The sequence below is a fragment of the Amblyomma maculatum genome, chromosome 10 (assembly GCF_055883805.1).
Source record: "Amblyomma maculatum isolate TAMU_Amacu chromosome 10, ASM5588380v1, whole genome shotgun sequence".
Lineage (NCBI taxonomy): Eukaryota > Metazoa > Arthropoda > Arachnida > Ixodida > Ixodidae > Amblyomma > Amblyomma maculatum.
In genome coordinates, this window is record NC_139353.1 from 106,456,062 (window position 1) to 106,478,777 (window position 22,716).

At 47.5% G+C, this 22,716-nt stretch overlaps 1 protein-coding gene across 3 annotated transcripts in view; it reads right to left on the reverse strand.

Annotated features, from left to right (window-relative positions):
* The window catches only part of LOC146177198 (protein-cysteine N-palmitoyltransferase Rasp-like), a 117,972-nt gene that overhangs the window by 21,156 nt on the left and 74,100 nt on the right, over nt 1–22,716 (reverse strand). For all 3 annotated transcript variants that reach the window (XM_084583112.1, XM_084583110.1, XM_084583111.1), the window contains exons 8-9: nt 7,512–7,718; nt 1,320–1,355 (exon numbers count right to left, since the gene is read on the reverse strand). In XM_084583112.1, the coding sequence (XP_084439238.1) occupies nt 1,320–1,355; nt 7,512–7,718 (243 nt within the window). The remainder of the gene's footprint in view (nt 1–1,319; nt 1,356–7,511; nt 7,719–22,716) is intronic.

Below are 22,716 nucleotides of genomic sequence, written 5' to 3' on the forward strand. Positions count from 1 at the left end.
GCCCGGTGGGCATTATAGAGGGGAGTGGGACTTGGCAAAAAAAGGAGGGGAGGAAAGAACATGGGTACATGTGGGTACATATGTCTACATTTACATTATTACACTTCCACGAATGGCCTTACTAAATACAGTCGCAAGCATCGTGTAAACATTCTCGGCTCGAAATAATATGGCAGAATCCCATATCTGGCTTCCTCATACGAAGACACTGCATTCGCGATCGAAGCGAGTGTCCGATACGTTTGCCTATGTAATGTAGCATATGCGGTAGATTGTCACTGTTATGCACATCGAAGCTCTAAAGGCAAAAGTGCCTTTGAGTTTCAGTTCAGCGTTCTGCGCAGGCATCGCGCCAACAGTTCTGGTTCTTACCACATAGATGGAAAAATAAGACTTCGTAGCGAGACGCTCGATGAAGAATCAGACGAACGCAGCGAAGGCGAAATGTCGCTCGTCAGTGCCACAAGTGTTCGCTGGTTGGAGTTGCTGGATAAAACCCGGCGTCGGTTTTCCAGGGTTTTCGGCATCTAAGACGTGCGTATTTTCCGGTCTGACATTTCGTTGCTTAACACGCCGTTAGAAGACTGCGTTGACTGCCACAGAAGTTTCTTATCGCATCACAATGAATGAAAGACGGAATTTTTTATAGCCTTTCTCCAATTGACCTTTGCATGGATGGTCTGTTGGGAGCACAGCTGTTCAAAAAAATTTGACTACGTAGACCTTTACAGATCACATTTTCAGAGCTACACTTGCACGACTAAACATGATTACAGCAATTGTAGACGTTTCGAGGGTTGCTATTGCATTTCGCTAACAGAACCAGCAAGATGTGACACTACCAGACTCTTTTTTCTGCAGCTTGAGCGCCCTAGATATATTTAAAGACAGGCATTTTACTACCTTGAAGAATATATTAATTCATTGGCTTCTTGGCACCGTTCACAAAGACCGTTCTGTGGTTAAGAAAATATTATCACTTTTTCTCCAAGTTATAAGGCGTGGTTTAGAGTTGCCAATCAGCACTGTTAGCGATATGTTCTGGCAGAAGTGTCAACTGCAAGAAATATTTTAGCAATTCGTGAGACTTGTACAGCACTGAAGAAGCAGATTTTTCTCTGTCTCTACTTGCATCCTATGTTCCGTCCTCCCAGTGGTAAGGGTAAAGAAGTAATCCTTTTAAAACAGGCTGCCTATAACCCCAATAACAAAATTATATATACTCATAGCTTTGTTGTCTAATTACTTTAGTTGGCCTAGTATAGTAACCCGAAAACGTAACTATTTATTCGTTGAATTAACACAAGCTTAACACGTACTTTTTGATCCATAGGTGGAGGCCATGGTCGAAATACCTGAAAAAGAGCATTTTCGAGAGTCACTTTGATCGCCTGTGTTTGCCTCCAAGAGCATTATAAAACTATAGCTCACACTGGATTGCATTGGCTGTCTAGAAGTTCGAGTATCCCTCTCGGATGAAATGCTACAATTTTTTACCATAGCGACTTGGTGCCAACATACTGGGTTTCTGATGGGCGCAAGGTCCTCCGGTCGCGGTGCTCTGTTTTCAGGTGTGAAATGCTTAGAAGAAGGGTCTGTAACTATAGCACTTTCTCTTCGATGGGTTCCTTGTCTATTCGCGTTGTTACTCTACCATACGCATTAAAGCCAAATAGTGAATAACAAATGCGTTCCGAAGGCACACTAAATATATGCATTCATGTAGTATATACTCTTATGCTAATATAAGGTAGTGGTAAGTTGTTTACTGCGCTCAAGTATCTTGAAATGGATGTTCTCCAGAGCCACCATCGTCCATAGCGCCGGACATCTATGGTTCTGGTTTACCGAAACCGTCACTTGGAATGTGATTGAAGGGTGCGAGCGCCAACTGTGCAAGAACTGCCTTTTTCTACCTGATGTATCAGAAATGCGGGAATCAGGTACTCATTTCTGCTAATATCAAGAGGACGGTAGGTGAGGAGCTGCTGGTCATCGTCAACAAATGAAATGAGCAAACTGGTTTTGAAATCAACATAAACATCCCGTAAAGGGGAACATAAGAAACGATTCTAAAAAAACCGCAATTTTCAACGTGTTATGCACACGGACGGAAAATTTTATACCTTCCAGCGGCCACGAATTACTGCGCTAGCGCCTATTGCTCCTTAAGTTACGTCCTACAGTTTGGAGGCCAACTATAGATCGAACCATTTTTGGCACGCAGGGAGGGGTCGTTCGCACAGCCGGGCGCCTACAAACGCAAGAGGGGGGGGGGGGGTAGATGATGTCTGCTCTCCGCAGATCACACGACTTACAAGCATATGCGGGTAAGCCTTTAATGCACGTTTTCGCCAACTTTTGCATTGCTGGTGGAATCTGGTCTCAGTGTCACGTCTAGCGCGACCAGCTCGCAGCAGCAAAGGCAAAGTAGGCGAAGTACAATAAATGCATTTCGCTCGCGGACATACGCGGGTTCGGAGTGCGATCTCCGGACAGCACAATTCAGCCAAATACCACGTCTAACGTGATCTGCTTGCAACAGCGGTGAGAAATTAGGAATTAAAGTGCAATAAAGGGAACTTGAGGGAGCTCTCGAGCCTACGCGCGCAATGCATGCGACCTCGCTCGTGGACAGCTGGCGTTCACCGAAGCGAGAAGAGCGAAAATACACGACTGCACGTTTGTGTTCAAAATTTGCACGTGAACTGAATCTGTTCTAAAATTGGGGTGACGTTCGTGAGAACGCAGCTTACATAAAACACACACATACATCACGTACGGGCGAAATGTCGATTGTGTGCTCTCGCCTTGATGTGCTTGTCCAATGTCTTTAAGAACGTACCGACTCTTCTGCGTGTCCATGCGAGTTGTATCCGAACAATTTGTAATCACCCTGGCGAATGTAATAAGTCGACACACAAAGGATTCACGGTGCTAGATGGTCGGTGCGAGTCGCACAATATAAACCGAACTGGGGCAGTGTCAAGAGATAGGGACAGATTTCGAACATCATGTGCGCAAAGACAAACACTGCTGCAGCTGTCGTCACACTGACATGATGAAATTACGAGCACGTGAAGTAACAACGAGACAAAGTGACCGGATACACAAAGTATACGCACCAAAGGCAACATCGGGAAATCGGCTGGCAGAGCTCCCGAAACAAACACACAACATTCAAATTACGCCAGCGACGGGCAGTGCAACGGTCGTAGGGTAGCGGCGGTGGGGTAGTCGAAAGTTCGAAAGTCAGACAGAAGCGACGTAAAAGAGACAAATCAAATGAAAAGAAGAGAAGGAGTTTCTCCTCGCGCCTACTGCTCGGCTTCCAAGGCTGAGGAGGTTCGTCAAATCAGCCAAGACGGAAGTGGGCCGCGCTTTCCTCCCAGTGATGTGCATACAAAGCAATATTTTGCGTAATATAGGATTATGCCGTTGCAATAAAGGCTTCCGCAGAACATAAATTGCGACATTTGCAGTTGTCTGCTTTTATTGCTCAGATAAATAAACCATCCCATTTGTTTCTAATGGCAGCCTAATGTGCTCATTATCAGTTCCGTATAAACTTGACAGCAAAATGCAAGAATACATCGGAAGGGTACATCATTCCTAGTAATATATTCTTCTTCTTTTGGGTCTTCTTTTGGAGCATTCCAGCTTTGAATTTAGGGGAAGAAAACCCTGAATATACGCGAATATTTAAAGGGATCGGCGAAAGGCCGTTCTGTAGCAGTCTCCAGGTGGCTTTCTAGGATTTATTAAATGGCTTACGTGGAGCCCGATGGGGCCTTAGACTTTTTCTGTTGCCCTAGATTTGTAAACAGAAGAACGTGAACAACTAAATCATCCGGACAGGCGAAGCGTATAGCCGCTATGCGCGAAACCTGAAACATGTTGAAATGGAAGTGGCCGTGGATGGCTCAGCGAAATGTAGATATGGTTATAATTGTTGCGTTTAGACTGCCTTTATTAGTGAATATTTGGGTATTGAACGCGCTTTAGCATTGACAAAAAAAAAGCGTAGTTGATCATTTAGACGTTTTATTTGGCTTCATCGTGAAGATGCTTGGAGAATGGGCTTTGGTGGTGACACCTATGCTGCATTTTTTTCGTTTGGAGGAAATGCACAGGCAAATTCGTATCAAGCTTGTAACACTGTCGCACTTTGGACAGCGTTCAGAGTAGTGCCATATAATTTCGTTTTCTTTTTAGCATCCATCTTATCAATGTTGGAGGCTAGTTGCGGTAGGAATTCCATCCAATGACACATGCGTCTCTGAAAAGTGTAGCTGTCCACTCTCTTCCCTTGCTCAGTAATTGTCTTAATCAAAAATAAAGCATCCAGGAAATAAAAATATAGTATTAAAGGCGTTGAGACCGATACTCTGTATTCTTTCCTGAAAAAACCTAATTAAAGCGATAATATAAAATATTCGTGGAAATAAAATGCGGTGTTAAGACGCTTCGCGTCTACTCTGAAGGCGAAGCGTGACCTGGGAGAGCGGTGGCGTGGCTGCTTTCAGGCTACAGGTCTTGGAACCTCAGGCCCTTCGCCCTTTGCGGTGAAGACCATTTACGCCTGTGTATCTGAATCCTTGTACATGTCGTCATAGCAGTAGCCACTGTTTCGGTGGCGGACGATGACTGTTGCGAAGCGCGTCTCTCTCTTTTTGTCTCGTCCCTCAGTTCTTCATGTTCAAGGCATATGATGACTAGCGGTAAAGACATGGACAGAAGAGAGACGGACACCACGAACGCATGACATCAACTTGATTCTATTCCTGAAAGCCACATTCAATATATAGACAAACCATGTACAAAAAATCACAACCATATTTGTAACGACAACTTCCGGTTCAAGAAAATGCAATTCTTTGGATGGTAAAGATAAGGATATTTCAGTGATTAAGCACGCCAAGTGCGTAAGCAAGTCATCCTTATCTTTATTATGCAAAGGATTACAATTCTTGAATCGGAAGGTGCCATTGTACATGCATTTTAGGGTATGATTCTTTATACATGGCTTGCCTATATATTGAATGTGTCTGTCTGTAATAAAAGCAAGTTGATGTCTAGTGTTCGTGGTGACCGTCTCTCTTCTTTCCTTGTCTTTAGCGCTAGTTACCTTGAATCTAAAGGTCACCAACTAGCCCAGTTGTCCGCTTTAAATGTTCAATTCATTGTAGGCACAAGACAGCGGTGACAGCTCATCTAGAGCCAGCTGGCAAGCCCGAGCATTTTCCCTACCTCGTACCTACCGTCGCAACAGCTCTCCGAATAGCACATTATATTTATTCTTAGGAGGTGGAGTGCTATTAATACACGGTATCCTTAGTTTCTAATTAGTATACCAGGAAGCTCCGCCTTTAAAGGCATGACGTGCCCACGTTAATGGCTACCGTTTGCGGCTCTCCTTGAAATCATAGTTCGCGTATATGGAGTTAGCTCCCAGCATAGCAATATGTACGAATATCAATGCGTGTCCTCGAAATTCGCACCTGTCGTCCCCCAAAAGCACAGAGGGCCCGATTCACATCTGATTCTCACAACGAATTTAGCAAATCTAAATTGTCATGGGCAGCCAAGTGCTCCATGTATGGTCCCGAATTTTTACACTCCATTGGATTCGTTCCCCGCTATGCCACCTGCCACAGCATGTCCATAATTATTCGCTCACAACGCTTACTCAGTTGACGTCCGATTTTCTGGAGAAGGGGTCTTATACAACTGGCACGGTGAGACAATTTTCACTGCTTTCCTTCTATTTTTGAGTGCTGGATTTTTTTACACACACACATACACACACGTCACATCGCTGAGTTGCTGCTGCCCTGCAAAGAAGCTCAATTGAAGCTGCATTACAACTTAAGTAATATTCTTAGGGCTCGCAATACACTGTATCAGTTGCCAGTGGCTCTGAGTGTTCATTTTTTATGAGACTATTGTCACATGATCTCCAGGTGAAAAAAGCATTTCATCTTTTAACGCGCCTGCTACCTCTGTATTTGAGCATCGTGCGTTGATTTCGTCACAATGGCTAAGAGAAGCTTTGTAAAAGGAAACTTCGTGGGGGCAGAGTCCTTTAATCAAACGCCACTCAATAGAATGTGCCTTGTTTCAAAAGGCAAATAGTGATGGGAATATTGACTATGTGGAGGTTTCATTGGGTGTGGTTCTTTATAAGGACCAAGAGATACTAGCCATTTTACCCAATAAATCAGACGTCGGCGCTGCAAGCAAAACTCACAAACATGCTAGTTATGCGGCAGTAGCGGTAGTTAGGTGGTAGTTAGTAGGTGCCATTTCGGACAGTGACATGTCGGGAAGTTGTGTAAAGGAACGAGACTAAATCAAATGGTCGAGTCGGCAGCACCTGCCAACTTGGGCAGCTCCTTTCACATGGCCAGAGTCGGACCTTGTGGCTACAATTTCAGAAATGTAGCGGATGCTACAAGACGGGTTAGAACATCCAATGGCAGGCCGCCAATAAACTGTCCCATTCCCGCCATAAGAAACTTGTTTCAATAGTTAGTTGAATTGCTTGTGGCACTAATTCCATAAGCGGATATAAAAGACGAGTCGAAGAATTCTTGTTCGGTAAAACGTAATATTTACCTTATCAGATGAATGCTATGATACATTGTCTTTTGCTTTTAAAAACTCTAGCTTGGAAAACACACGAAAAAAATGTTTCGACGATGATTCCGCGGGCGCAAGGCTACTGCCTAACTCGGGCTGTGACCTCTTTGATCTCTTTCGGCTGCTGTGTATGTGCTGTTTGTATACAATCTGTTTCTCCTGTATGCATGCACTGTCTCTGTTTTTGTTGCTGTATAGGTGCTTTACAACACGGGTCTAGATGTACATTGCTGATTCGTTTGTGTGGCTAGAGGAAGTGATCACTTGAGTGTTATGGCTTTTTGATCATAACGCTAGTAGTAGATTGCGTATTCAGAAGTGCAATGTATTCAGAGACGACACTTCGTCAGGCGTTCACCCAACGAATTTTGCCCCACAACAATGCCAGAATTTTGTAAATATTTTGTGACTTTAGTGTGCTTTGTGCGTCCATCACTGTCAAAGAGTACAAACAAGCAGAAGACTTCGTGCCATTTAATAATTCAACAAAATGTATCATTCATTACTTGCATCAGTTTATTCGCAAGAAAGGCGCTCTTATAACACATTTGAAGAATTTTGGTGTTTTTTAAAGAAGTAACGCCCCTACTTCGCGATTGACCGGTATGCATCTCATCTGAGTATACTTTCAACTAGGAATTCAACCATGAACAATAGAAATAGTATTCCTTGTTACTGCTGAATGTTTTTATACGAAAAAAGTGCGCTTAAGACAAAACAAGCTTTTGAATTGTCTGAAAGCGTTCATCTTTAAGTGTTCTGTTAGACCAATGATAACAGCTCGGCCAAAACTGTGCATCTGACGATGGCCAACAAACGTCCCCCCATTGAGCAGGAGTGAAAATAACGTCTCCTCATTGAGAACTTACCTCCAGAAGTGCGAACACAGGTGCGACCTAGCGACGCATTTGGGAGGACTTGGAAGGCGAAGGCCTTCTATTCGGGCACAGTTTCCAGAGAAGCCATACTGGATGAGGTACTTGAGGAAGAACATTATGTTGATTATGACTCCATAGCCCAGGAGGCTCGTATTGTCCAGCCTTTTTACCAAGTGCGGCGCCGTAATCAGCGCGGAACTGCAAAAATAACAAAAAAAATGAGTTTTCAGAAAAAAAGAGACACGCAATTGGTGAGATCATGTGTAGAAAATGCACTGTTCCGTAACTCGTGCAATGTATTCCATAGGTTTTGCCAAGTTTGCTCTTTGCATCACACAAATTTCATTACTACAGGGACAAGATTTACAAAACAACACGCATATCGCCATGGCCCCTGGTGTTCTGATTGAGTTTCTAGCCGCTGTTCCAGCAGCTCCTGCAGCGGTCGACGACTGGAGTCAAGTGGCTGCCAGCGATCGTCTGGTGCACTTTGCAAGCAAAGGTGCTGCGCAGCATAGCTTCCACGCACTGAGGAGAAGCCTCAGCTTCGGTCGGGCTTGTTTGGACTCGTCAGAGCAGTCGCCAGGCAGCCTTCCACCTCAACGATGGCCGGCGCCATGAAGGCGCGCCTTCCTCTAACCTTCCCCCCCTTCGTGCTTCTGTAGAGTGCCGCCGATTTGTGCCCCCCCCCCCCCCCCCCCCCCCCCGCGGAGAAGACAATTCAAACGCCAAGGACATTCGGGGCCTATAAAAGAAGACGCTGCTGTTTGTGGGGAGAAACCTTCATGATCATCGTCAAGTGCACCGCTTCTCGCCTGGAGCGGACGTGGCGGAATCTCCCTGGCACTCGCGGTCAGCGAAAGGAGCCTTCACATCTCGTACCGAGGCATGGCAGCTGGACGACAGCGCTGGGATGGTCGGTATAGTGTTCTTGCTCCGGTTTGCTGTGGCTATCGTCTTCTCTCCTTGAGTATTGCCAGGATTAAATTAAGGGCTTCTTCGTTGTAGGGAAAGTTTGTTGTAGAAGCCTGTTTGAATTTGAAACTTGCTTTGCACCAACCTACTCCTGAGATACTCGCAGCGACTGGATAAAGCTGTGAATCACGGACCTAACCTTGGCATGTGAGGAATGGCTTGATTGTGGCGAATAGAATTAAAAGGAGCAGACTATCAAATCGATCGAAGGCGACGGCTTTGGAGATGAAGATATTGTGGAATATTGTGCAAATGGAAGAGATAAATCGGAAAGCAGTAGTGGAGGAGCTGGAAAATAAAGAGGAAATAGAGCAAAGAAGAAAAGAAGAATTGAGGAACGCTAGAAAGCAAGCGATTGGAAATTAGGTTAGGGAAAGCGCAGGCAGATTGGGCGAATGCTAACGGTTCCGCTGTTGCGAGCCCTTAAACTTTCAAGTGGCCTAATATGAATGACCACCAGTCATTTTTCACAATGAGCGAGGATATCGATCTGTTTCTTTTTGATTTTGAGCACATTTGTGAGAAAAACGAGATTTTCAATCTCATCTGGCTCCTGCACCTCTTAACAGTTTTACATTGCGAAGCGGCCTACGTGCTTGCTAGGCTTATCCAAGAGAAGGCGGACGATCATGAGAAATACAGGCAACTTTGCTTAGAAAGTACCACCTCTCGGCGGACGTCTTCCGTGAACGGTTCAGGAAAGCAAGGAAAAAGCCGGTGAGTCTTTTCCGGAGTTCGCTCAGTGTCTGAATGCAAATTTGATCTAATGGCTCAAATCCGCTGATATCTATGATGATCGGGACAACGTTGTTGAAGAAATCTGTCTAGTACAGTTTTACAACAGTCTGAATGAGGTAATGCGTATGTGGGTGCAAGACAAGTCCGAAAGAAAAAGCTTGGATCACCTCGCTGAGCTCACAGAACAATTGTGGGTTAGGCGCGACGCAGCTGCATAAAGTTTGTGGGCAGTCGCGGAGCCCCACAGGAATTTTGTGAAGCGCCCATCGCGGGATAAGAAACGTACACCGCTCCGTGTGTGAAGAAAGAAACTGGTGAGGAGGACTGAGAAAACGGCGCACCCTTAATAGACTACACTACAGAAGCAAAAAGGAAGAAGGAACGTACTATAGCATTTGAAAGAGGAAGTCGACAGCCTGTTTCCGGTGTAACGACCCTGGGCAGATCTCGAGGGGCTGTCAAAGGGAAAGGGTTGCTTTTCGCTCGCCAACATAGACGCGGAGAACGTGAACTTCCAGGAACTGTACACGCGCGAACTGATTGTGAATGGGAAGCAGTGTCAGGTTTTACGTGACTCCGCCGCCTCGGGGAATGTGGTGCCCCTGCACTTGTCTTGATCGGCGAGTGCGTGCGGATCAGGCAAGTGGCACGGAGCGACATCGTTTCTCTGATGTGCACGCGCGTCACAATAGAGGGTTCGTTTGGCGTACTGCACACAGAGGTGGCTGTGTCGGTCGCCTTTTCAGAGCAGTTGCCTTTCCTTTTTTCTAACCGTCTGAGGTTCATGTGGAAAAAAGGGGATTGGGCTACGTTGAACACTCTGTACACGCACGACGAGTTTAGAAGCCCGCAAAATCGTGGACCAGTCGCTACATGCAGTTGAATCTGAAGATGCATGCTCCCTGCGAATGTAATGCTCAAGCAACGACAGCTGCTTTCGAGAACTAGATGCGTTCTGCCCCGCTGAGTAAATCAATCGCGGACCAGTCAGAACGTTCATGTGAGCATGCTTCCTGCTAGTGAAATGCTCATGTAGACAGTGCGACAGCTGCTTCGGGGAATGAGGCGCCTTCTGCCCCGCCGAGTGAGGGATCTGAAACCAGTCTACCGTCTTTCCAATCAGGCGGCTTCCTCGAACTGACGAAGGCAGACGGGGATGTGATAGCGGCACATGACGCCAGCAATGACAATCTGTCTGAGCTTTGAGGTGTCCTGCCGGTGAAGAAAGGGCGACAAATAACGTGCGAGAAAGCGCGCGGGAGCAACCTACAATGCAGCGAACGGAGCAGCACCGCGTTGTCGTGAAAGGGAAGCACGAGAGGCAGGTTGCAACCCCGAAGGCCACGCCTAATAGAGAGGAAACCTGTCACCTTTGATTCACATTCAGGGTAGTGTTTTGCTACGTTTCGGAATGCCGTAGGAGCAAGCTACTTTGACATTCTTGTAGAACTAAGACTTGTGTATTTGCCTGATATGCGCAGAAAGAGGTCGCGCTCTTTCCTTGCCGGGGGGGGGGGGGGGGGGGGGGGTATTTTGCAGATCTCATCATTGATTACACTGGCGGTTCGGGCTTGTTGGTAACACATGTGCACAAAAATAGCACAGGGACAGAAGAAGGGCAAGTAAGGGCACGCACTAGCGCTATAGCGCTCACTGTGTCCCTATTTTGTTCCTACGCTATTTTTGTTGTCATCGCAGATGCCATACCTGAGACAGCAGACATCTCCCTTGTGTGCAGGATCGGAAACCAGCCAAGCTGATAAGGCCTATTCAGAGGACAGCGAGAATGTGTGGCCCCTTTCAATACCGCCTCGGTTCCCGAGGCTCTTGCAGCGTTCGAGGACTGGAGCCAAGCGGGTGCCGGCGAGCGCCTGGTACAAGGTGCTGCGCCGCATGAATTCAGTGTAGTGAGGAGAAGCCTCAACATCAAGCTTGTCTGCATTCGTCAGAGCAGTTGCCAGACACCCTGGCGCCTCAACGACTGCCGGCACCATATAGACGTGCTCTCCCCCCCCCCCTCCCCTCGCGCCGCGGAATCCCAGTGCACTGGCCGTTGGCGCTTTCGAACAATCGAAAATTCCTGCCTCCGGAGAGGACAATTCAGATGTCAACAGCTTTCGTTTCCTATAAAGAAGACACTGGCGTTTGTCGGGCGAGACCTTCGTGAGCGTCGTCGAGTGCAGTGCTGCTCGCCTGGAGCAGACGTGGCGGAGTCTCCGTGGCCGTTGCGGTTAGCGAAAGGAGCCTTGACATCCTGGACCGTAGCGTGATATTGCTTTGTATCTGAACAACCGAAAACTCTTGTCTTGGTTTTAAAAACAATATCTATTAAAGAGACTCGCAATGGTTTGCCTACCGTCCAAAAGTGCTTATACTGTCTGGCCTCTTGGTACGCCGGTCTATTGCTGCTTCAGGATAAGTAGGTGGTACAACGATGGTTCATAGCATCAACAATACGGAATTCCAAATTAGCTTGAACATGTTGGCTAGCGGCGGCAAGACGCGTAAAAAGTTCGGTAATACGTAGGACGCAAAACCAAGCTTTTAAAAGCAGCTTGATCAAAGAAGATTTCTCTCTATTATATGGAGTGCAGGTTCCAAATATGTGGTCTTAAAATAATCACGCCCAGACAAAAATAGTTCTGCCGCCTCATGTGTTGTAGCGATAGCTATGAAATACTGATACTCAACAGTGAAGGTATCCAGTAGCTTTGCTACTAGTCATTTTCACCTTCACTAGGAGCCTTGTTCCGCCTGCTCTTATTAATGCGCGTGCAACGAATGCACTATTAAGACAAATAGACAAGAAAAACACACCTACCACTGTTATGCATGCTTCGAGATAGTTTCATTTAAAAATTACTTGAAAGAAAACACAACTAAATTACGGTAATATATAAGCCTACCAGTCCGAAATGTTTAGGTAGAAAACAACCACGATCGTAAAAACAATTAAAGATAGCTTAGCTCTGCAATGCTGGATATATGTAGCGAAAAGCAATAATTTCTCCAGTCTTCTGTGCCGTTCGCCAACAGCTAAACTCTCTTTGCGCATCTAACTTCACCGGCGTTCTGTAATTCGTTTCAGGAAAGGAAAGGTGCAGCATCTGTCACTTGCGGAAGGATCCAACGCCCGGAGGCCTTGGAGCGCAATGGCTCTCGCTTGGGCCACCCACCCCCTTCCCCTCTAGGCCTCAGGTCAGCCTCATGAATAACGGTTTGTGAATGAATAAATGAGTCACACCTGATGGCAGATGGGTGACGTCACATCCTTAATGTAACCATAATTGAGTGACCTAACTATTTTAGTTTTTGGTACTTTCAAATCGCGCGCCGATCGCAGTATCAGTGACTCGCGGAATCCCACTGTCATCCTCAAGGTTCAGTTCCGTTCAGTCGTGTCCGACTCTTCGCGACCCTATGAACTATTTTACGCCACGCTTTCCGGTCTCTCACTAGTTTCCTAACATCACATAACTTGGAGTCAAGAATTTGACGGAAGCCCGTCTGGTCGGGATGGGACATGACGAAAAATAAACGACACCGACCAAAAGATGAAAGATGGAATGACGTTTCGGCTCCCACACGGGAGCCTTGTCATTCCATCGTTTTTCTTTTGGTCGGTGTCGCTTATTTTTCGTCATCACATAACTTCATCTTCAGCACCTCCAGGATGCCATCTAACCATCGCGTTCGCTGCCTACCCCTTCTCCGGTGACCCTCAACCTTTCCCAACATCAAATCTTTCTCCAGCGACTCCTCTCTTCTCATCAGATGACCAAAGTAGCTGAGCTTTAACTTTAGAATTTGACCCTCCAATGAGCAGTCAGGGTTTATGGTCGACAATATCGACTGATTAGATCTTCCGGCAGTTGCAGTCCAAGGAACACTCAAGAGTCTCCTCCAGCACCACAATTCAAACACGTCAATTCTTCGGCGGTCAGCCTTCTTCACAGTCCAACTCTCGCATCCATACATCACAACCGGAAAGACCATAGCACGAGTTATACGGATCTTGGTTGCCAGTCTAATGTCTCTGCTCTTTACTAGGCGGTCAAGGCTAGCCATAGCTCTCTTTCCCAGAAGCAGGCGTCTCTAATTTAATGGCTGCAGTCTCCTTCCTGGGTAATCTTGGAGCTGAAGAAGAAAAAATCTGTCCCAGCTTCCACTTCTTGTCCCTTGATGCTCAAAGACTCCAAGGCAAGACGCCATGATCTTTGTCTTTTTTAATGTTCAGTTTAAGCCCAGACGTCTCACTCTCTTCTTGTACGCGCATCAGAAATCTCTTGAGTTCCACTTCGTTTTCAGCCAATAAAGTGCTATCATCCGCATATCTAGGTAGGTTGTTGATACGTTTCCCAGCAATCTTCACTCCAGCTGAAGACACGTCCGGACCGGCCATCCTCATGATGCACTCAGAATATAGATTAAATAGGCGGGGTGACAGAATGCAGCCTTGTCTCACTCCTTTCTCAATCAGAATCCAATCAGTAAGACCATGCCCAGTTCTGACTGTGACCTCTTCCCCTTTATACAGGTTCCTGAGGAGACAGATGAGGTGAATTGGAACTCCCATCTCTTGGAGAGCTTGCCACGAACTGTTGTGATCTACGCAGTCAAATACTTTCGCATAATCAATAAAGCAGAATTAGATGGGTCTCTGGAACTCTCTTGCTTTTTCCATACTCCAGCGAAGGTTGGCAATCTGGTCTCTAGATCCTCTGCCCTTGCGAAATCCAGCTTGCACATCCGGAAACTTCCGATCCACATATTGCTGCAGTCTACCTTGCAGGATTTTCAACATCACCTTGCTAGCTTGCGAAATAAGCGCGACGTGCGGTAGTTGGAACAATCTTTGGCACTGCCTTTCTTTGTAATGGGGATGTAAACTGACCTCCACCAAACCTGTGGCCACTGCAGGATTGTCCAAATCTTCTGATTTAATGTATGCAGAATGTTACAGCATCATGGTTGAGGTTTTGAAGCAACTCCGCTGGAATGCCATCAATTCCGCTAGCTTTTTTCTCTTCGCAAGGCTGCGTAAGGCCCATTCAACTTCACTCTTCAGGATGCTCGGCTCGAGATCAGTAATCACAACCGCCTAATGTTGGGTTTACACATCCGGGTCCTTCTTGTACAGTTCTTCTGTGTATTCCTACCACCTCTTCTTTATATCTGAGGCTTCAGTGAGGTCCCTGCCTCGTTTGTCCTTTACCACGCCCAGCGTAGCACAGAAGCTTCCTTTGATGTGTTTGATTGTCTTATACAGAGCTCTTGTGTTCCTCAATTGGCTGTTCTTTTCAACTGCTTGGCACTGTATGTCTAGGAAGGCATTCTTATCTCTCTTTGCTATTTTCTGAAAATCCGCATTGAGAACCTTGTATCTTTCTCTTTCCCTCATAACTTTTGCATTCCTCCTTTCCTCAGCTATTTGAAAAGCCTCTTCAGATAACTAGTTTATTTTCTTGAATTTCTTTTGCTTTGGAACTACTTTAGTAGCCACTTCCTGTATTATATCACGAACATCAGTCCATATCTCTTCAGGTTCTCTGTCTTCTAGATCTAATTCTTGAAATCGATTCATCACTTCCACAGCATATTCTAATGAAATTTGATCCAGATCATACCTGAAAGTCCTTCTAGTTTTCTGCGTTTTCCTCAATCTAAGCTTAAATTTGGCAAAAAGAAGCTGATGATCGGTGCCGCAATTGGCCCCAGGCCTTGTTTTTGCTGCTTGTATAACACTTCTCCATCTCTGCCGGAAAAGAATGTAATCAATCTGATTCCTGTACAGACCGTCCGGTGAATTCTATGTGTACTCTTGTGCTGTTGAAAAGAAGTATTCGCTATGGTGAGGTTCTTTTCCGGACAGAACTCTACTAGCCTCTGCCAAGCTTCATTGCGCTCACCAAGACCGAACTTGCCTGTAATTCCGGAAATTTTTCCACTCCCCACCTTAGCATTCCAGTCTCTTATGAGAAAAAGGACGTCTGAATGGAGTGCGGTCTAAAAGGCATTGCGGGTCAGCATAAAATCTCTCAACGTCAGCTTCTTCAGCAGTAGTGGTTGGTGCATAGACTTGGATAACTGTCTTGTTGAAAGGGTGACCTTGGATCCGAAGTGAAATCATTCGGTTGTATTTGTAGTTGTACCCTAGCACTGCTTTGCCCATTCTTCTGTTTACTATAACAGTGACCCCATTCCTTCTCCTAGATTCGTTCCCACAATAAAATACATAATGGTCACCGGAATACATTTTCCCATTCCGGTCCACTTGAGCCCGCTGATACCCAAAATATCAATGTTCAACTTGTTCATTTCTCGCATGACGACATCCAGTTTACCTTGCGTCATAGATCTTACATTCCATGTTGCTATGTGATATATCTCCTTGCAACATCGGACTTTCCGGTCGCTTCCCGACACATCCACAACTGAGCGTCCTTTTGGCTTTAGCCCAGCCGCTTCATTCGTCCTTGAGCTACTAGGAATCGCCCTTTGTTTAGCCCCAGTAGCATGTGGGACGCCGTCCAACCTGGGGGGCTCATCTTCCGGCACCCTATCATTAATTCTATTGTGACTGGCCATAGGGTTTTGTTGACAGGAAATACTGGAGTGGGTTGCCATTACGTTGTCCAGTGAATCACATTTTGTCAGAACTCTCTGCCGTGACCTGTCTATCTTGAGTGGCCCTACAAAGCAGAACTCACGACTTCATCGAGTTTCGCAAGCCCCTCCTCCACGACATGGCAGTGATCCATGAAGGGGATCCTCAAGGTGGTCAAGCGGAATTATGAAGAGCGTTTCATGATCCGACAGTGGGTAAACTCTCCTCGTCTTCCATGTCGAGCGCGTCTAACTTGACTGGCGTTCTATAATTCGTATACAGGAAAGGTAAGGCGCAGCATTTGTCACTCGCGGAAGGCAAGAAGCGTCGCCTGGCGGCTTTGGAGCACACTCGTTCTCGCTTGGTCCTCATAGCTGACGACAGATGAGTGACGTCACATCCTTGACATCAACCTAATTGAGTGACTTAGCTATTTTAGTCTTTGGTGCTTTCAAACGCAATATCTCTTACGGAATCCCGCTATCATCCTCAGGGTAGACAAGCGGAATTATGAAAAGCGTTTCATGACCTTGGTGTTTTACATATTTTGCTGTTGAGGGTTTAAGGTACAAATATAACTTTATCATTAGGCGACATTTTTACGGGAAGGGTACCAGTGTGAAGCTTCAAAAAAAAAAACAATTTGACGGTCGATTTTACCGGCAGCTTCCAATCTTTTTTTAGGACATCTTGTCCTGAGCCTCCACAATATCTGTTTCGGTATAGGGGTACGGGTAAAAAAATGTTGAGCAAGCTTTTGTACAATTGTTTCCTAGATACACTACTAAGATACTCAACCGAAAATTGGACACGCAAAATTTGTAACGCTAAAACAGCTTCTCTTAAATATCCAGTCTGGCCGGATAACTAGACACAACAAAGTCCAGCATCACGTTACCTAAGCGCATCTGCTTCATTGCGCGCAAAAAAGGGTCTGTTTGATCGCGCAAAAAAAAAGGAAATCTTGATACAAGTTGTCGCTGAAACAAGTTCAAAAGACCAAGGCCACCCCTTTTCATGGGAAAAAAGGAATTAGTGCGCCTAGTTGGCTCCCATTTTGAGCTGGGATCCCGTTTTTCACTGGCATATATTGTAAAGGACTTTAAAAACAAGCACCACCCAATAATCCTTACGGCATCCGGTTTCTACCCGTACAAAGTGACATGATTAATCCACAGCATTTGGGATACGCGGATGTCATTTAGGCACGCCGAAGAGAATGTACGATCGGTCAGGGACAACGTCATTGAAAGTGTCACATTTCTCAAAGATGTTCTCCGCAGTCAGCCTGAGCAGTCTCAATGAATGGATGCGATTGACGCATTGATCACAATGAAAAAGTTATAAGACATCGCTTAAGTCAAAGGTAGGCTAATGATTTCTATGCTTGTATGCACTTTGTTGACCGGCAATGAAGAAAACAAAAAAAAAACGTGTCACGACCGTTTCACGTGGTACAGAGGTGAAGCGCTCGGCTGGGGATCCACTAGATGGAGGTTGGATTCCCGGATGGAAACAAATTTTTGTTGTTGTTTGTTTAATGAGGATGAGTCACACACCTCTTAAGCTTTGCTAGGCAAACGCTGGAGGAGCTTGGCGATGGGGCTGAGCAGCTGGCCTAGGCTGTGACGCTACGGCATACGGTATACGCGCGCGAAGCTCGGCTCCGACCCTCCTAGTGAAGCTTTTCTCTTAGAAAGGTGAAATGGTGGCGAGGAGACAAGCGTGCAGTAGTAGCGGCGGCGCACATGGGCAGTACCGTGCGCCTGCGGCGAAAGGTGAGGCGACGGCTGTGGGGACGGCGGCCACCTGCACTGCGCGTGACGTCGCTCGGTTTCGCGCATGCGCACAATATGGCTTTGGCAGCATACTGCCCACGCAAAGCTTGACTCCGACCTTCGTAGTGAAGCTTATCGCTTCAAAGCTTAGGACTGGGAAGTGGAGAGGATAAGCGGTAATCATCAAGCAAGGCTTTTACACAGGACATGGTGACTGGAAAATCTGCACTTCTTCTTAGTGTACAGTTTAGAGAAAAATGACAAGACGTTCGCACGTTGGGCTCAGATATGAAAATTATTGCCAAAATAAACAACACAATACCCAAAAAGTGCATTCTCTGATTAACCAAAAAACCGTGTCTCGTTGTCTGAATAGCAACAGAAGTGACAATTACATGTTTGTTAAGTCCATGTTTACGTTTGTTAAGTCCGTGTTTACGCATGATAGCTGTAAGGTCGCGAATAGTGAATGTTTACTTGGGTTTTCCTTTTGTGTGTGTTTGTGTGTTTCCTCCCGTTTCGGAGAGCCGGCCCGCGAGGCGCGCGGGTGGAGCGGCGCCCTAGGCGCCCGTACCCAGGGGGGGGGGGGACCTTTCTTTTTGTTTTTGTTCACAGTGTGAAGTGTCCCTTCGTGTTCGCGTTGTCTGTTTTATGTCTTTCTTGAGGGGCGGGGGGTCTCGCGCATTGAAAGGCGCTCGGCCGTTCTGTGTTTGTCCTGGTGGTTAGCGCGCGAGGCTCCGAACGCCGTCGGCGGACCCCGTCGAGTGCACGTTGGGTGTTTGTTTTCTTTGGTATGTGTAACAGGCAGCCGTAAATTTCGTGCGTGTCCTCGAGAGTGGAATGCCAGTGGTGGAAAGGCCGGGGTTGGGACGCTTCGGCGAACTGGACCTCGGCTACGATTTTCCACGAATCTGTGTGAACGGGGAGGGGACACCAAGGACGTTTTCACGAAAATGTGGGGCCGCGCGAAAACGACGAGGCGCGATGGGTGACCCGGGGAGTTGTGGCCCGAGCGACGGAGAAGACGGACGTTCTCCTGGTACGCTCGCTTGGGACGACGGACGGTCCTAAGCCGGAGGGCGACCCAACTCAGTGTCTCTTCAGTTTTTTATTTCGACTTTGCTGTGCTTGTTTATCTAACCAACGAATTACCTTAATTAAACCAGCTTGTTAATTTAATTCAGCCCATTGAAATTCTTTCGGCGAAGCAAGGAGACGGGACCTTAAACAACAAGAAGAAAAAAAAAGAACTTCAAGAAACATCAAAAAGAAGTTTACTGGCGCAGCCGAAGACAGGATCACAGTCTCCCGTCAGCCTTCGGCGATCACAAAACAACTTGTTCAGCAGGAAGACTTCCGGGCCGATGGACAGCGCCTGAGGAGGAGGTCTCCGTTGAAAGAAGGCAGCACGAGAAGACAGCAACATTGTGGCCGACGGACTGAGCCATCATTTCAGATCGATGGACCGACACTGAAGCTGAAGGAGCTAGCGGCGCAGCATCGAAAGACGCCCAGAATGGTGGCCAACGGACTGAGCCATCAGTGCGCGTAAGGTGCGAGCCGCGCAGGCAGCGAAAGACGCCCCGCGCATCACGGCCAACGGACCGAGCTAGCGGTGCTCAGCGCATCAAGGAACTGAAATCAAGCGCGCCAGCCAAGTGATCAGGCAGCGAAAGTGACATCAGTTACTGATGGACTAGCGCTGGACTGCTCGTGTGTTTTCGAAGGTTTACATCGCGCACTGGCAGCGCAGAGGAGCAAAGCCCGGGCGCAGGAACGGCAGACGACGCGGTAGTCGGGGAAAGCAGGGTGGCTACGCCAGCGGAAAGGTGAGTGGCCCTTATGCTGGTCCTCAGAACCCACTGGTGCCGTGCGTTTTGTAGCGTGTAACAGGAATTGTGCATGATACTACGTAGCAGTGCAAGGGTTGCGATAATGAGTGCGGAGGAGAGCGGGAGCGATAGCGGAGATTCCAGAGCAGAGGAGGTGACAGGGGCAGATGAGAGAATGGGAACAAAAGGGCCTGCGGGAGCAGATGGGGGCGCTGGGGAAACCCTCGATTCAGCTATGCGACGGCTGGAAATGGAGCTGGAGCTGAGCAAAACCACGCTGCTCATCGAGCGAGAGAAAACGCCGAAGTTGGAGCTGCACAGCGGTTTACTGAAGTGCTCGCACTCAGGCGGGAGGCAAATGCGCGAAGAGAGGCTGGCGTATTTTGCTAACCGCCTAAATAGTTTGCTCACACCGATTCCGACAGACCCAGAAGTGCCGGTATGGCTGGAGGGACTCGAGGGCATATTCCGCTCCTATCAGGTGCCCGACAATGTTAAGAGCCATTTAGTTTTGCCCCTTATGACCAAGAGAATCCCGCACCTGTTCTCAAAGCTTTCTACCGAAGAGCTAGATAATTACGACAGGGTCAAAAAGACCATTTTATCTGAGCTGCGACTGTCTCCAGGTGATTATCTAAGGCAGTTCCAAAATGCGCTGCCGGCTGAGAACGAGACCTGGCAACATTTTGCGTCGCGAATCGAAAGCTACCATGCTTTTTATACGGCGGCGAGGGGAATCAAGACGCTCGAGGACGTGATTGATCTTAATGTGGCAGATCAGATGAAGCAGGCACTGAGCACTGAGGCTCACAAGTATGTCAAACGAGAGGAAGGGGACAGCTGGGTGAAGCCACACGAGATAGCAAATTTGATGGAGGCTTTCGAGGATTTCGAAGGAAATGGGTCAGGAAGGAAACACATAATTGCAGGCCGACGCCCCTCTGGCAAACAACAACCAACTTTGCAAAAATCAACTCTTTCTCCGCCGGCGCACCCAGGGTCTTCCAAATCTCCTGCGTGCTTCATTTGTAATGGCCCACATTTTGCAAGGTCTTGCCCTGAAAACCGCACCAACAGGGGAGCCGGCAACATGCTGGGGAATGGAGAAAACATTGTAGGGCAGGAGAGTTGTGGAGATGCTGGCAGCGGCGGCGGCGGATCCATGGTTGAGGTCGGACGGGGAGGTACCGTTGATGTTCAGACTTGCACAGTATCATTATTAAGGAAAGAAGTCTCACGGGAATACGTCAACCTGAGATGTGGTGACGCGGTTCTGCGAGCGCTAGTTGACAGTGGCACCGAAATAACTGTCGTAACAGAGGGCGCGCTACCTAACAATGGGACAGAGAAGGTGGGCGATGTCACACTTGTTGGCGCCTTTGGTAATAGAGTGCTAGCAAAACTAGCTCGAGTTCCACTCAGCTTAGAGGCAGGCCAGAGTCAGCATGTCGGGAAAAGCGCGTCACTGCTCTGCGCCGTAACAGGGGAACCGGCTTCCAGGGAGGCAGACTGCCTGCTTTCTGCAGACGCTTGGCACACGCTTGAACAACAAGCACGCAACAGCGGTTGCGAGGTGCCCGATATGAGAGGACGGGCGGCTGTCACCTTGGAGGCAGGTAGCGGCGAGAGAGGTAGAACCTCGCTCGTTGGAAAACGCCGAGAGGGACCGCAGAGCGGAGGAGGTTATTGGAGACGCAGAAGGAAGACGTGGCGCAAAACTGAGAGTAGCATAGGAACTAGGGGTAGGCTGCGGCAAAATCAAACATGCGCATAGCAATCATCGGCACCTCTATCATGGCGCAACAGGCCACCAGAGCTGTTGAAGCCCACTGTGGTTTCCGAGGGCAGGCACGGGGACCACTCTGAAAAATGTTTTCGTGTCGGATGCGTTCGCATGGTGCCATGCTAGATGCCTCGCATGCGGCGGTTGCCTTGTGTCTCAGTACCTAATTGTTGAAAGTGACGTTACGTTTTTTTGTGCGTTGTAATGAAGTTGTGACGACCTTTGTGTTATTTATCCTGTGCAACAACTAGTGAGGTTGTGGTAACGATCTTAGGAGGGGCGTGTAAGGTCGTCAATAGTGCATGTTTACTCGGGTTTTCCTTTTGTGTGTGTGTGTTTCCTCCCGTTTCGGAGAGCCGGCCCGCGAGGCGCGCGGGTGGAGCGGCGCCCGTACCCAAGGAGGAGGGACTTTTTTCTTGTTTTTGTGTACAGTGTGAAGTGTCCCTTCATGTGCGCGTTGTGCGCGGGTGGTCTCGCGCATTGAAAGGCGCTCGGCTGTTCTTTGTTTGGCCTGGTGGTTAGCGCGCGAGGCTCCGAACGCCGTCGGCGGAATCCGTCGAGTGCCCGTTGGGTGTTTTTTTTTTCTTTGGTATTTGTAACAGGCAGCCGTAAATTTCGTGCGCGTCCTCGAGAGTGGAATGCTAGTGGTGGAAGGGCCGGGGTTGGGACGCTTCGGCGAACTGGACCTCGGCTACGATTTTTCACGAATCTGTGTGAACGGGGGGGGGGGGGGGGACACCAAGGACGTTTTCACGGAAACGTGGGGCAGTGCGAAAACGACGAGGTGCGATGGGTGGCCCGGGGAGTTGCGGCCCGAGCGACGGAGAAGACGGACGTTCTCCCGGTACGCTCGCTTGGGACGACGGACGGTCCTAAGCCGGAGGGCGACCCAACTCAGTGTCTCTTCTGTTCTTTATTTCAACTGTGCTGTGCCTGTTTATTTAACCAACCCATTATCTTAATTAAATCAGTTTGTTAATTTAATTCGGCCCATTGAAATTCTTTGGTCGAAGCAAGGAGACGGGACCGTAAACAACAACAAGAAGAAAAAAAAGAACTTCAAGAAACATCAAAAATAAGTTTACCATAGCCACTTCCAAAACCTGAGATCTGACAGCAGTCAGTAGAAAATGCTTCAACGACATGATGCGATTGTACTTTTAGCTTTCGATGCATAGTGACGGCGTCAATCTTCGGAAACATTGCATGAAATACGAATGTTTTGCTCCGAGTTCAACCCAAAGTTATTGGCAGTTGAACATCACAACTGGAGATATCATTTCAGTTTATTCTTTCAGAATTACCATACATTAGAGCACACATATACACAGGCATGAATGCATGGAATAAGCATCTGCTTGACGTCTCCGGAAGTAGGCCTTCTGCCGCTCTTTTAAGTAAGGAGTTTCTGTTCTTGACAAAAACAGCGACGCCCATTATTAAATGTGTATTTTGCTTTCTACAACGGGAGATCATCAAGCCA